This window comes from Oncorhynchus mykiss, chromosome 15 (genome assembly GCF_057628025.1).
Source record: "Oncorhynchus mykiss isolate SJ-2025 chromosome 15, ASM5762802v1, whole genome shotgun sequence".
Classification (NCBI taxonomy): Eukaryota; Metazoa; Chordata; class Actinopteri; order Salmoniformes; family Salmonidae; genus Oncorhynchus; species Oncorhynchus mykiss.
In genome coordinates this window covers 65,599,904-65,613,229 of record NC_143036.1, presented here as the reverse complement: position 1 = coordinate 65,613,229, position 13,326 = coordinate 65,599,904, and the positions used below count along the sequence as shown (strand labels likewise).

Below are 13,326 nucleotides of genomic sequence, written 5' to 3'. Positions count from 1 at the left end.
AGGGAGGAGCAAATGAGTGGGAAAAAACTATCCAACAACCCCTCCTCTTTACTGTTGGTACAGTATTGAAACAAATTACATCAGTTGATTTCTGAGATCATTATTTTTCTAGACATGTTTAGGCTATCCTATACCAGGATTTTGGCTTATATAAGCAGGGTTTGAAAGACATGAAACATCAATGGGCCTAATTATATTATTCCAAATAAAGAGGCCTAGTTTTTTTCCTCAACTTTATCAGAACTAGTTACTGTGTTTCTGAATAACACTAGTTACTGTGTTTTCTACATAATTCCATAGCCATTGGAGACATAAGGCAAGTACAGCCACCAATTTTGCAGTCAGAAAGTCAGGTCCCACAATAAGAAAGACGCCCCTTTTTTGCATACCTCGACGCGAACGGAGTTCTAGGAAAGCCACATCGCGCTCACTGATACGCTAAATGTACAGTAAAGACAGTACACAGCATCTGTAGAGACCAGCCTCACACTTCCTCGGACCCTCTGGTAGAAAGCCACATCAGACATGACTGCGAGAAACAGAAACAAGAACAATTTAAGCGAAAAGACTGCTTCATCCACGCAAGATGACGTGGCGAAGAAAAGTCCGAAACCTAGTAGTAATGGTAGCCCCTCAATCCAGGGATCGGGGTCAGGGAGTTGGGTCAAAGTTATAGCTGCTTTATGTTATATCGCATTAGTAGCCGCTGCGGGCTTTGCTGCTATTTATCTACAACAAGTGTTGAAAGAAGTCCATCAAATCAGCAGCAGAAATGAAGAGACCGTACGGAAAAATGCAGAGGTTGCGCACAAAGTAGAGAATGTTCTTCAACAGGTAAGTAATGCAAACGATATAGGACTAGCCATTTAATGACAAGGTCACGAGATAAGGCAGGCCGTTGAAGACCGCACACCAAAAGTAGATAGGATGAACATATAGACTACAGAGAAGAAATGGCTAGAAGAGGGCCATCTCCCCCTCCTCCAAAAGATTGATGAGTTGGCACAAGAAAAGTGCAGATGTAATCTATGCTATTCTTTCCTAGAGAGAGAGTACTGACATTGAAACAAAAACAAATCCAGGTTAATGGAAATACTACATCCTTTGTAATGAAAAGGGAAGTTATATTTCTATAGAATTGAGGAATGCATTGATATAATGTATTAACATGCCACCCCATAAGTTATCTTTCATTATTATCCAGCTATCCAGTTCCTGTATGAATTAATTAGGTCAAACAGTTAGTCCTTCATTCTTTCACTTCTTTTCAAGCCTTCATGTAACTTCACTTAACTTGTCATGCATAAATTGAGATCTCCCAGACCAGTTTGAACTAAACCAGTTTGAACTTGATGCTTACAGTTGTTTTTTAAAGCTGCATATGTAGATCTACCCCACAGGCAGAGAAATAGCTGAGTTATGTAATAAAGCAACGTAACCTACTCATGAGTTACTGTAACTAGGTAAACGTGGTAAAGAAACCCAGCAGGGAAAAACATTTTCTAAGAACACACATTCAACAAGTAAATCCTGAAACATGCATTGCAGTCTCATATATGTAAACGTTCTATGTGAGGCTGTGTCAACTATTGTTGTATAAAGATACAGTATGGGATTAACTGTCTTTCACTGCAAGCTATAAAATCTATTTCAATAACTACCAAGGCAAAAAGCTATTTTGTCAGGCAAATGACTGGTCAGGGATAGGCTCTTCCACCCTCTTCCAACTTTCTTGGAATGTATTGTACCTGTGTTTCCAGTACATCCAGTACATAGGTGTGACTATACAGATGTACAGCTTTAAACCTGTGTTATACAATTTAATAGTAGTAATAGTGTTAGATAATATGGCTATTATATAATGTATTATACAGTATTTATAGTAGGGATGTGACAGATGGTAAGTATTTGACAGATTAATAATAAAAGACTAATCGAATAATCATTAATCATCATCTGCATTGATGACTACACTGAGTGTACAAAACATTAAGAAAACCTTCCTAATATTCAGTTGCCCCCCCCAGTTGAGCATGAATAACCCAGCAGCGTTGCAGTTCCTGTAACAAGCCAGTTCGCCTGGCACCTACTACCCGTTCAAAGTGACACAATCCATGTCTCAGGGATTAAAAATCCTTCTTTAACCTGGCTCCTCCCCTTTATCTACACTGATTGAAGTGGATTTAACAAGTGATAAGGGCTCATTTATTTATTTTATTTTACCTTTATTTAACTAGGCAAGTCAGTTAAGAACAAATTCTTATTTTCAATGACGGCCTAGGAACAGTGGGTTAACTGCCTGTTCAGGGGCAGAACGACCTTGTCAGCTCGGGGGTTTGAACATGCAACCTTCCGGTTACTAGTCCAACGCTCTAACCACTAGGCTACCCTGCCGCCCCTCATAGCTTTCACCTGGATTCACCTGGTCAGTCTCTATGTCATGGAAAGAGCAGGTGTTCTTAATGTTTTGTACACTCAGTGTATGATTCGCTGTCTGTGGTTGTGTAGGTGGACAACGTGAGGCGTGCTGTAGACGGGTTGGAGTCGGCACTGGGCACCATGCGGGCAGAGCAGGAGGTGGGGAGCCGAGCGGTGAGGAAGGGCGAGGCGGAGACACGGCGGGTGGAGGAGGCTCTTCAGAGGCTCCAGAATGAACTGCTGGTTGACCTGTCAGAAGGCATCAAGGAGGTGAAGGAGGCCAGAGAGCGGGACTTCTCTTCCCTGGAGAAGACGGTGGAGGAGCGCCTGGCTGAGTTGAGTGCTTCCATCGCGGACAGCGTGACTGAGTTCACCGAGACCCAGGGTGAGACTCAAAGCCAGCTGGCTGACCTCAAAGCCCGTCTGGATGACATGGAGGACCCGGAGCTAATCAGGCAGGAACTGTCCGCCATTGTCGACACCGTCGCCGGGCTCAGCACCACTAAGCAGGCCACAGATGAGTCTGCCTATTCACTGAGGGAGCAGATCGCCGCGGTGGGGTCGGAGCTCCAGACCCGTAACCAGGAAATAGCCTCGATGTCACAGGAAGTGGAGGCGGTGAGGTTGCTGGTGCAGGAGACGGCGGGGAGCCTGCGGCAGCAGGTGTCGGGGGCAGAGGCAGGCATCCAGGCGTTGACAGATCAGGACCAGAGCCTGCAGAGCAGCCTGGAGCTGGCCACCGAAGCTCTACACAGTCTGGAGAAAGAACTGCGGGGGGAATCGGCCAGGGCTGAGCAGAGGTCCGACGGTCTGGAGGTCAGACTAAAAGTGGCGGAGGAGGGCGGAGACTCCCTGGCCGCGTCGCTATCAGACCTGACTTCCAAGGTTGAGTCTCTTCTTGCCAAGTACGATTCCCACGAGAGCATGCTCGCCGCCCAGGGCACGGCAGCCGAGAAGGCCCGGGCCACTCTACAGGGAGAGCTAGAGGAGCTGAAGGGCAGCCTAGGGGAGCTCCAGTCCAACGTGGTCGCACTGAGTGACGCTCAGACCAATCTGGCTTCCAGGGTCTCTAACCTGGGGCTGCAGATAGAGGGGCTGGAGCAGAAGCTGGAAGCCTTGGGGGAAGTCTCCAAGTCAACCAGCCATCCCCCACCAGAGCTGGAGAAGCTGAAGAGCACCGTGGATGGCCTGGTGGGGAAAGCTGCCAAGCTGGAGAGCCATGAGAAGGCCATCGAAGCCCTACAGGGGTCACTACAGAAGACCATTAGCTCATTGGAAGCCTTGACCAAAGCCCCAGCCGAATAGCAAGAAGGTGTAAGGGGAGCATAGGAGAAGGAGGAGGAGGGGGTAGTGTTCAGGAGGGGTAGACTGGGTTGGGTCAATGAGAAATGGGGAACGTGGACTGCTGTGAATTTTAACACAACACTGCACTGTAGTTTTTTGTTTGTTTATTTGTATTTTTTCTCATTTGAGTTTTTTATTTAGTCAGATTCTGTTACGGGTGGTTTCACAAACCCAACTTGCAATATAAGCTCTTGTTCAGGAGCGTGTTATGGTTTACTGATTGTGTTTTGTTACAAAAATTAAATTGGGCCACCACATTTTTGTGTAGACAAGGCTTTGTATTGATTTACATGTATATTATAAAATCTTCATCGTACATTGTATGGGGCTAACTCACTCCAACCGTCTCCGTGGCAGATGCAATGTAGCCATTTTGCACACCACCACACTTCATCAATCTCACTGGAGGTGAGTACTGAGGTGAAAGGTGAGAGTGGGTCGGTCTGTTTCTAGAAGATCATTGGATAAAGATCATAGAAAATCCTTCATAGGATACAGGCTACAAGGTTAAAGCACTCCCAGTTCATTTAAAGGCTCACTCTAGGTATGTGCTCCAAATGGCTCCCTATCCCCTATATAGTGCACTACTTTTGACCAGGGCCCATATGGCTCTAGTAAAACTAGTGTACTACATTGAGCTCCAAAAGTTTTGGGACAGTGAATTTTTTTGTTGCTTTGGCTTTGTACTCCTGCACTATGGATTTGAAATGATATAATGACTATGCGGTTGAAGTGCAGACTGTCAACTTTCATTTTTTATTTTCATCCATATTGAGTGAATTATTTGGAAATCACAGTACTGTTTGTACATAGTACCCGGTTTTTGTAATAGTGAGAGGTAGGGATTTTTGGGGAGTATGATATTTATGCCTCTAACTTTCTCACTCATTATTCACGATTCATTCAGGACTATCCGTAATCATGGTAGCATCCACAAAATAATCAAACAGAAAATGCATCCAACAAATATGTAGTCACATACTTGATCTAGTCCCCTAAAATGGGGGACTATGAACAAAAAGTGCTGTAATTTCTAAACGGTTCACCCAATATGGATGAAAATACCCTCAAATTAAAGCTGACAGTCTGCACTTTATACCATTTCAAATCCAAATTGCAGGGGTACAGAGCCAAAACAACAACAATACCACTGTCCCAATACTAATGGAGCTCACTGTATATAGGGAATGGGATGCCATTTGACATATAACCTGGCACTTCAGACTGACTATATAAGTGGACTTAAGTCTGTGATGCCTATTGGAATATTTAATTAGGAAACACTGCTGGGACAGTCAAGTGAGAATTTATTGAAAGTAATTAATTTTCATCTGAAGAGAGGAGATTGCTTGAGGCTAATTCAATCATTTCCTGATAGGCCACTCATAACCTGATTTGAGCCCTCACACACACACACACAAACCTTCCATTCAACAGGTGCCATTGCATCAACATGTACAAGGAAATTCATAAACATGTATAGGGAATACAGAGTACACACAAACTTCAAATTGACAATTTATTAAGCACAACCCTCTCACACGAAGAACAATATATCCAAGGCTTTAAAACACGATCTCTGCAGTGTCCTAACACCACTACAATGGGGTTGCGACAGTTTGAAGGAATGGCTACTGTAAATACATGTGGTGTGATCTGTACATGTAATTAGCTTTAGTTAAAACAGTGGTATGGTGTCCACACTCTTTACCCAAAGACCAGCTGCAATCTGCGTCCTAATGTCTGGTTTTCATTTGAGCGATTCCAGGTATGTGTAGGTTCAACTCTATCTTTAGAGATGACATGCCAATGTGCATGTTAAACAAGTTGTGATTGGCTCTCGGGTTGGAGATTGGCCTTTGGTGATTGGCAGCTCATTGTTCAGCTCCGATACTTCCTCCTTCAGACGTATATTTCCTGTAAAACACCTGGAGGCTTACTCAGCAGTTTAGCCCTAGAAATCAATAGATTAGCATGCTTCCCTATCCTACATGATCGTGATGTCTGTTCTACACAATATATTTCCATCGGAACATATGGTAACCCACTGAATAAGCCCATGGGTTGTTTTTTTTTTTATCAGAGGAGTGCAACGTCAGCAATGTTGCAGATAAAAATGTTAAACAGAACAGAAACAACTCTCAGACATGAATCACAGCTCTATGAAACACATTTCTATCTGCATTGCTCTGCAGTCAGCCCCATTGAATAAACTCCTGGCAACAGATTGTTTACACCAGCAGCGTTCAGTATTCTATTTTAGGTCCCTATACCTTTAAACCACAGACTCATTTCGATTTGATTGATGGCAGAGAGATGCAAAAACTAGCAGAAATAGCTAGCCATGTGGAACCCCAGGGCATGTATTCAGCACTGTGAACTATTGAGAACATTGCAGGTAGAATGTATAGCGCTGACATCCTCATTCCCTATTGTACAGAATCATATTGTAGCAAAACATTCCTCCTGAACAGGCCCCTTAGCCTGAGAATACATACCCGTGTGCAGGTCACACAGGGGTCAAGCAGTGTTGTTACAACCCCACCACTGGCCAGACTGACAACTGATAAGGGGGAAACTGTTCAAGAGACTGCTCACATTCCAAAACTGTGGACCAGAAAGACCTCTCATTCACCATGATTGATGCCATTTTTCAAACAAAAATAAACAACATTCCAGTCTCCTAGGACACAGGTTGGCATTTACTGGGATGACTCATGTACTGGAGGCAGCTCTGCAGGGTAGTCACTAGCTGGCGCAGCCATAAAATCTGATTTTAAACCTAACCTAAACCACACTACTAACCTTATCCCTAAACCTAACCTAAACCACACTACTAACCTTATCCCTAAACCTAACCTTAAATTATGACCAACAAGCACATTTTTGTTTTCATGAATTTTGACTTTGCCACTGGCCCTTCTAGTGGAAATTGCTCAGCTCTGCCTCCAGGACAAGATTCATCGCAATAAACGGCAACCTACTTATGTGACAGGTTCATTCAAGGATACAATTTGTAAAGCAACATACGTCAGTCAGCATTCTGGACAAAAAGCCCAGTTAGTCTCAACTTAACCCCTAGGACTTACCTCTCGACCCCCTAAAGATTTGTATAGGTATACAGTCAATGGAAAGTATACTGGAATGTACATTATAGGGGGAGCAACCTGTTCTTCTGTGGTTTCCATTATATTGCTTCCATTAATCAAGATCTCTGGGGGGAATCCAGAAGTACCTGTTGTAAGGGCTAGGTGGGGTCGACCATGGCTGTAGAGAGATCAGCAAACTCTGAGATTTTCAAAACACGTGCAAGTTATTGTAAGGGAATGGTTGGTGACAAGCTGAAAGTTTGCCATTTACTCTGTAGATTTATAGCATATAGAAAAGCACTCATTCACAGCTCTCCTTCCAGTGTCTGAGGGAGGGCTTCGCTCACAATGACTTTCTGCAGAAGCATCTCTCCTCCCACTACGGGCATCTCAGGCTCAACTAACTGACTCAACTGCTGTGTCACAACTCCTAGGTCCTCCTCCACAGCGCTGAGGTTAGAGAACGTCTGCCGTAGCTCTGCGATGTCCTCCTCCCTCCTGGTCAGATCCTCGGCCAGACGGCCGATCCTCAGGGTCAGCTCATCCACCTGCGGAGCCAGCGCCCCGAAGTCCCGCTTGATGGCCGCCACCTTGGGCTTGAGGTCGCCGGCAAAAGTCACCGTGCGGACCAATCGGGCACGGCCACTTTCCAGCTCCCTCAGGCGCTCCGAGATCTGCTGGTCGTTGACGAACAGCTCAGGTAGGCGATGTTTGAGCTGCTCCAGGGCTTGGGCGTTGCGCTCCGTGGCGCCCTTGAGGCCCTGGATGCGGTCGATGCTGCCGGCCAGCAGGTCGCCGATACGTTTGACCATGCTGTGTTCGGCCTGGGCGGCCCGCTCCTCCAGCTCCCGTACCTTCTCCAGGAGAGACTCCACCTCCGACTGGAGCCCATCCATCCGACGCACGTCTGTCCGCACCGACGCCACCTAGGAGATGGAGGAAGAGGAGAGGAGGAAGATGATTCATGGGCAAATCTTTACATGAATGGCCTTTCTATTCTAATGCTACGGTTCTGTTCAACAAGTTGCCTCTGGTTTTGAGACTTCAACCTTTACGTACTTGGAATATAAATTTCTTGGTATTATTACATGTAACTACATATTACATGCAACGACATATTACATGGAACTACATATGTCGTTACATGTAATATGTCGTTGCATGTAATATGTAGTTACATGTACTAATACCAAGAAATGTATATTCCAAGTACGTAAAGGTTGAAGTCTCAAAACCAGAGGCAACTTGTTGAACAGAACCGTAGCATTAGAATAGAAAGGCAGTGTAACTACTTTAAAACATACTATTTCCAGCTTATTACAATACAGTGATTGTTTCAGGAATCTTATCTGCAGTTCCTGTGTAATTGTTATTACATCCTGGTTACCAAAGTAGTAAGAGCATCTAGATGGCTTAAATCATCTTTTAAAACCTTAGTGTTGACATCCTTAGTGATAGCAGAGGTGCGTCCCTCGATTTGTCCCACAGCCTCGGTCAGTGCTGCCACGCTGTCCTGGAGCAGGCCGCGTTTCTCCGTTAGGCCGGACGCCCAGTCCTTCAGCTGGCTTACATCCCGCTCCAGGGCCTCCAAGTGGGGCAGGAGACCACCAGGCTGCCTCTCTAGATGCTCCAACAGGCTCTGGACACCCTCGCACTGCGCCAGGAAACAGGTGGAAAGACAGAGCAGGGCAGCCATTTTAGAAAAGAGCTTTACATAGGAAAAGACTGAGCAGCTAGATCATGCAGTCATAGACTGGTAGATAGGATGCATTGAAAAACATGCAGGGAGTCTATAAGTTACACAGAAAGCTGATGTTTGGTACAAATAAATAGAGCACATAAATGGGTAACACTAAGATATTTGAGACGGGTTTTAATTTACTAGAGATGCAAGATAGTAGAGAGAAGACATTTTTTTACAATAGATTTAACCAAATTTGAACATTTAAAAGATTCAGAGAAACACTGATAATATGGCACATTTATTAGAAATGCAATACTGCCATTACTGTTAAACTCATTGGAATATAAAATGTGTATAAAAAAATGTATACAAACTCAACATTTGAGTACCTGATGATATTGGAGTACCAGTCACAATTGTTCTCCTTTCAGACACTGACAAGGCAACAATAATATCCTTTACAGATTACAGGAGCAGTGTTTGGGTGCAAAAGCTACATTCAGTTGCTGACTTTCAGCAGCCAGTGCAGATAACATTGATTGGTTCCCATATGAGATAGTAGCATGTTTGTGAGACAAGAACTTAAAACCTATTGATGAAACGTATTGCTAAACTTTAGCAATAGCAAGTTAAAATGCACAAATCACACAATGTAGCAATGGTTTAACTATGTGAGGATTTAACAGCAGTTTTAAAACAAATGGAATGACAGGACCACTCCTTCCCATGGTTTAAAAATGACATCACACACTGAGATCATCATTATGTACCAGCTGGGGTGGCTCATCCTGCTCTGGGTCCTTGACCTTTCACCCCTCCCTCTCCCCTTCCCTATCCAGTGTTCCAGAATTAGCCTGGTTGTCCTGTTGCTCCTCCCCCCTGCTGAGCTGTCCCAGCGTCTCCTTGACAACAGCCAACTCATTCGTCATCTTGAGGATGCTGTTGTGGGCCTGGAGGGCGTCCAGAGCCTGCTTGATGTCCAGGATCTCCGTCAGGGCTTTAAGCATGTTGTCCTCTGTCCCAAACACCTGCAGGGTGAGCTCCTCCAGCCTTCGCTCTGCCGTCCCCAGGTCCCCCCCCAGCCTCAGAATGGATCGCACTGCCTCCTCCACAGCCGGGAGGTGAGCCTCGCACTGCTGGGCCCGGGGGATGTGCTCCTCTAGCTGGGCAACTAACTCGGTATCTACTCGGAGCAGGCTCCGGACTTGGTCCTCCAGTTTGTGGAGCTGCTTGGTGTTCCAGTCCAGCTGGTCCTGGGACCGCTTGGCATCCTCGTCCTCGGTGCGGCCAAGGGCGCGTGTGTTCCGCCGGGTGCTGTCCTCCAGCTCCTCCAGCCTCTCGTCCAGCGCCCGGGCCCTCTGCTCGGCCTCGTTCACCCGGTCTGTGGCGCCGGCGTGCGCCTCACGTGACTCCGTCTTCAGAGAGGCCAGGTCGGAGGTCACCGAGGCCAGGCCCGTCTGCCACGTCTCAGTCACGTTCAGGAAGCGGGCGTTGACTGTCTGGAGATCACGAGAGGCGGAGTTCTCGTCATCCTGCATCGCCAGGACGACGGCATGGAGCGAGGACAGGTCACGTTCGAGGCGCGTCGCCAGGGAGAAGGTGGAGAGAGCCCCCTGCAGGTCATCCTCGGAGGCGGCGAGCTGCAGCCGCAACACAAAACAGGGAGGGCTGTTTCTGGGGAGGGCTCTGGGATCCTCAGTACTCTCAGTACAAATCCATGCAATTACATGCACACATTCAGTCAAAAGATGCATATAGCGATTCTAAGGAAGACAATGTGATTTGATCGCAGAATTCAATTCAACTGGATAGGCTATACAATCCAAGACGCAAGAATAACTGCAGCAATAAATACATTAATAATGCAGACATGTCTGCAGGGACTAATAATAAGGGGGAGGGGCCTACATTATGTGACAAGCAAGACAATGACAGTGTCAATACACACAATAACATAAACACACATAGCAAAGCATAGAAGTCTCTGCATAATGTTTTTGAGAGATGGATACAGTTCCAATAGAAACAAAACATACCTTCTTGGACACCTTGATGACTTCCTCCTCCATTTCAAGGAGACTTGCTGTCTTCCCAGACAGTAGTTTGTACTTTTCTTCCACGTCGAAGAATCTTGCATTCTGCTGCAATACCACCCTGTAATGTAAGGGGCGAAAATAGCGTCAAAACTCAAACATAAAATTATTAATTTCCTCTTGTTTGGCCGAGATGAAAGTAAATAGGAGTTATCCACAAACACACGGGCCTTTATAAGTAAATATTTGGCTTATGCCCTATGCAAATGAATATGCTTACTTTTACTTACCATGTAAGCACTATGCAAACTATCAGTGACAATAGACAAGTTATCGTTTTCACATCCAGGGAGAACGGCGAGGAGCTTTTAGGTTCAGCCAAGCTATTTCCTTCCGTAGCTTTAGCTTTTTTTGCTTCATCTTCGGAAGTGTACTTTGACGTTTCTACCGGTTCGTCATTTTGTTTCTGAGCCGTGGTCTTCTTCCTTTGCTTCACTTCATTACTTGGCATTTTTGTAGCCTGCAACAACGTTTCGGCTTGCAGCTTCCTTTTGCCTACTAGACCTACTTGAAAAGGAATTGATTCAAAGTAGCGGCTGCGACTGCAAGCGACAATGGCCCACAGCTCTAGAAGTTTCGTAGCAGACTAGCGCAAGAAACTCCATCCAAAATCAAGTTAAATGCATTAGTTAAAATGTGAATATAATTAAGAATATTTAGGTATTTCAGATAATCAAATAAACCTTAGATAAAAGTATTCTACTTGCCAACTCATAGAAACAAGTCTACATGTCCCGTAAAGGAATCGACCACTTGATCGCTCATTGGAATTTGGGAAAAATAACAAAATGCGTCAGCCAGCCACGTAGACGGCTGACGCCTGAAAATATTACAACGTGCCGCCCGTTATATGACGAGTAGGCCTAGACCCTCTGATTTCAACGTTCCCCAATAGACCGTTTGAGGAAACATGAAAAACGGTGATATTTCAAGTTTGTAAAGGCTAATTAGTATTAATAAGAATAAATGAGGATGACACAGAAAAATCTCAAATAGAGTAGAACACAGTTATGAGCGCTCTTCCTTCATGCAAAGAAACAAAAAAATCAGTGGAGAAAAAAGTACTAAATTGTCATACTTGAGTAAAAGTAAAAGATACCATAATAGAAAATGACAAGCAAAAGTGAAAGTCACCCATTAAAATACGATTTGAGTAAAAGTCTAAAGGTATTTGGTTTTAAATATACGTAAGTATCGAAAGTAAATGTACTTGCTAAAATGTTAAAAGTAAAAGTATAAATCATTCTTATTCCTTATGTCAAGCCAACAAGACGGCATAATTCTCTTGTTTTTATTAGGGATGACCAGGGATGTTGCCTTGATAAGTGTGTGAATTGGACCATTTTCCTGTGCTGCTAAGCATTGAAAATGTAACGAGTACTTTTGGGTGTCAGGGAAAATGTATGGAGTAAAAAGTACACCGTTTTCTTTAGGAATGTAGTGAAGTAAAAGTGGTAAAAAATATAAATAGTAAAGTACAGATATTCAAAAAAACAACTTAAGTAGTATTTTAAAAGTATTTTTACTTAAGTACTTTACACCACTGCAAAAAATACACACAAAAAGGGAGGTAGCCTAACATTTAGTTTATTTGGCATTGAGCAAATTACATTTCACCAATTTACATACAGTGAATTCAGAAAGTATTCACACCCTTGACTTTCTGCACATTTTGTTGTGTTACAGCCTAAATTTTAAATTGATTGAACTAATATTTTTGTCACTGGCCTACACACAATACCCCATCATGTCAAAGTGGAATTATGTTTTTCGAAATGTTTAAAATTAATAAAAAATGAAAAGCTGAAAAGTCGAGTGAATAAGTATTCAACCCCTTTGTTTTGGAAGAGTTAACATTTGCTTAACAAGTCACATAATAAGTTGCATTGACTCCCTCTGTGTGCAATAATAGTGTTTAATATTATTTTTGAATGTCTGCCTCATCTCTGTACCCCACACATACAGTTAGTTATCTGTATGGTCCCTCAGTTGAGCAGTGAATGTCAAACACAGATTCAACCAAAGACCAGGGAGGTTTTCCAATGGCTCGCAAAGAAGGGCACCTATTGGTGGATGGGTAAATATTTTTTTAAAAGCAGACATTGAATATCCCTTTGATCATGGCCGTCATTGTAAGTAATAATTTGTTCTTCACTGACTTGCCTAGTTAAATAAAGGTTTTAAAAAAATAAAAAAAATCTTGCACTTTTACGGTAGAGTATTTTGTTTAGATCGTTGACATTTAAATCAATTTTTACAAATGTGGAAAAAGTCAAGGGGTGCGAATACTTTCTGAAGGCACTGTAGTTTTAAAGTGACCAATATCAATAATTGATTATCAATAGCGTTTCTATATTTTCCGTACAATAATCCTGAATGGTGCAACAAAGAAATAGTCTACCCTTATGCAAGGTCATCTGGGAATTTTACACATAGATAAGGGCCATGCAGGGGCGTTCTTAATGATGTGGAGGCCCCAGGCAGACACCAGTCTGAGGTCCCCTCCCATGTCTATTTAACACAATCATGCTGAAAGAAGAGCTGTTCGGAGCTGGCTCAATATTGACCAATACCAATATTTTTTTGTAATTGTATGGCCTTTTTAACATTCTAGTCATCATTTTCATGAAACGTTGCAGTTTTAAAGCGTATTTACTGCAATTCTACACATTTTCCAATAGGACGGAGAGAACTATTT

The 13,326-nt window shown here is 43.8% G+C and overlaps 2 protein-coding genes across 4 annotated transcripts; one reads left to right on the top strand and one right to left on the bottom strand.

Moving 5' to 3' along the window:
* Positions 1–41: 41 nt before the first annotated feature.
* On the top strand, positions 42–4,019 carry LOC110490564 (cytoskeleton-associated protein 4). The gene is made up of 2 exons (XM_021563988.3): positions 42–834; positions 2,509–4,019. The coding sequence occupies exons 1-2, from the start codon at positions 526–528 to the stop codon at positions 3,721–3,723; spliced, it is 1,524 nt and encodes a 507-aa protein (XP_021419663.2). The 5' UTR covers positions 42–525; the 3' UTR covers positions 3,724–4,019.
* Positions 4,020–5,267: 1,248 nt separating this feature from the next.
* LOC110490565 (inhibitor of nuclear factor kappa-B kinase-interacting protein) lies at positions 5,268–11,959 on the bottom strand. 3 transcript variants are annotated; one of them, XR_016486864.1, is made up of 5 exons: positions 10,859–11,450; positions 10,572–10,689; positions 8,925–10,175; positions 8,284–8,505; positions 5,268–7,777 (listed from the first exon to the last, which is right to left on the bottom strand). XR_016486864.1 is itself a non-coding variant. In XM_021563989.3 (4 exons), exons 1-4 carry the CDS (start codon positions 11,077–11,079, stop codon positions 7,157–7,159), a joined length of 1,182 nt encoding a protein of 393 aa, XP_021419664.2. In that variant the 5' UTR covers positions 11,080–11,480; the 3' UTR covers positions 5,268–7,156. The 3 variants fall into 3 exon arrangements, 2 of the variants coding, with proteins under 2 accessions (XP_021419664.2, XP_021419666.1); XM_021563989.3 differs by lacking the exon at positions 8,925–10,175 and having other exon boundaries at positions 10,859–11,480; XM_021563991.3 differs by lacking the exons at positions 5,268–7,777; positions 8,284–8,505 and having other exon boundaries at positions 8,821–10,175; positions 10,859–11,959.
* Between the last annotated feature and the right edge of the window lie 1,367 nt (positions 11,960–13,326).

Excerpts from the sequence above, each read along its gene's own strand:
- LOC110490564 (XM_021563988.3), top strand. The coding sequence starts at position 526 with ATGACTGCGAGAAACAGAAACAAGAACAATTTAAGCGAAAAGACTGCT. Across the intron at positions 835-2,508 it reads TAGAGAATGTTCTTCAACAG|GTGGACAACGTGAGGCGTGC; the intron begins GTAAGTAATGCA and ends GTGGTTGTGTAG.
- LOC110490565 (XM_021563989.3), bottom strand. The coding sequence starts at position 11,079 with ATGCCAAGTAATGAAGTGAAGCAAAGGAAGAAGACCACGGCTCAGAAA. Across the intron at positions 10,690-10,858 it reads GTTTGCATAGTGCTTACATG|GGTGGTATTGCAGCAGAATG; the intron begins GTAAGTAAAAGT and ends CTTACATTACAG. Across the intron at positions 8,506-10,571 it reads TCATCAAGGTGTCCAAGAAG|TGCGAGGGTGTCCAGAGCCT; the intron begins GTATGTTTTGTT and ends TTCCTGGCGCAG.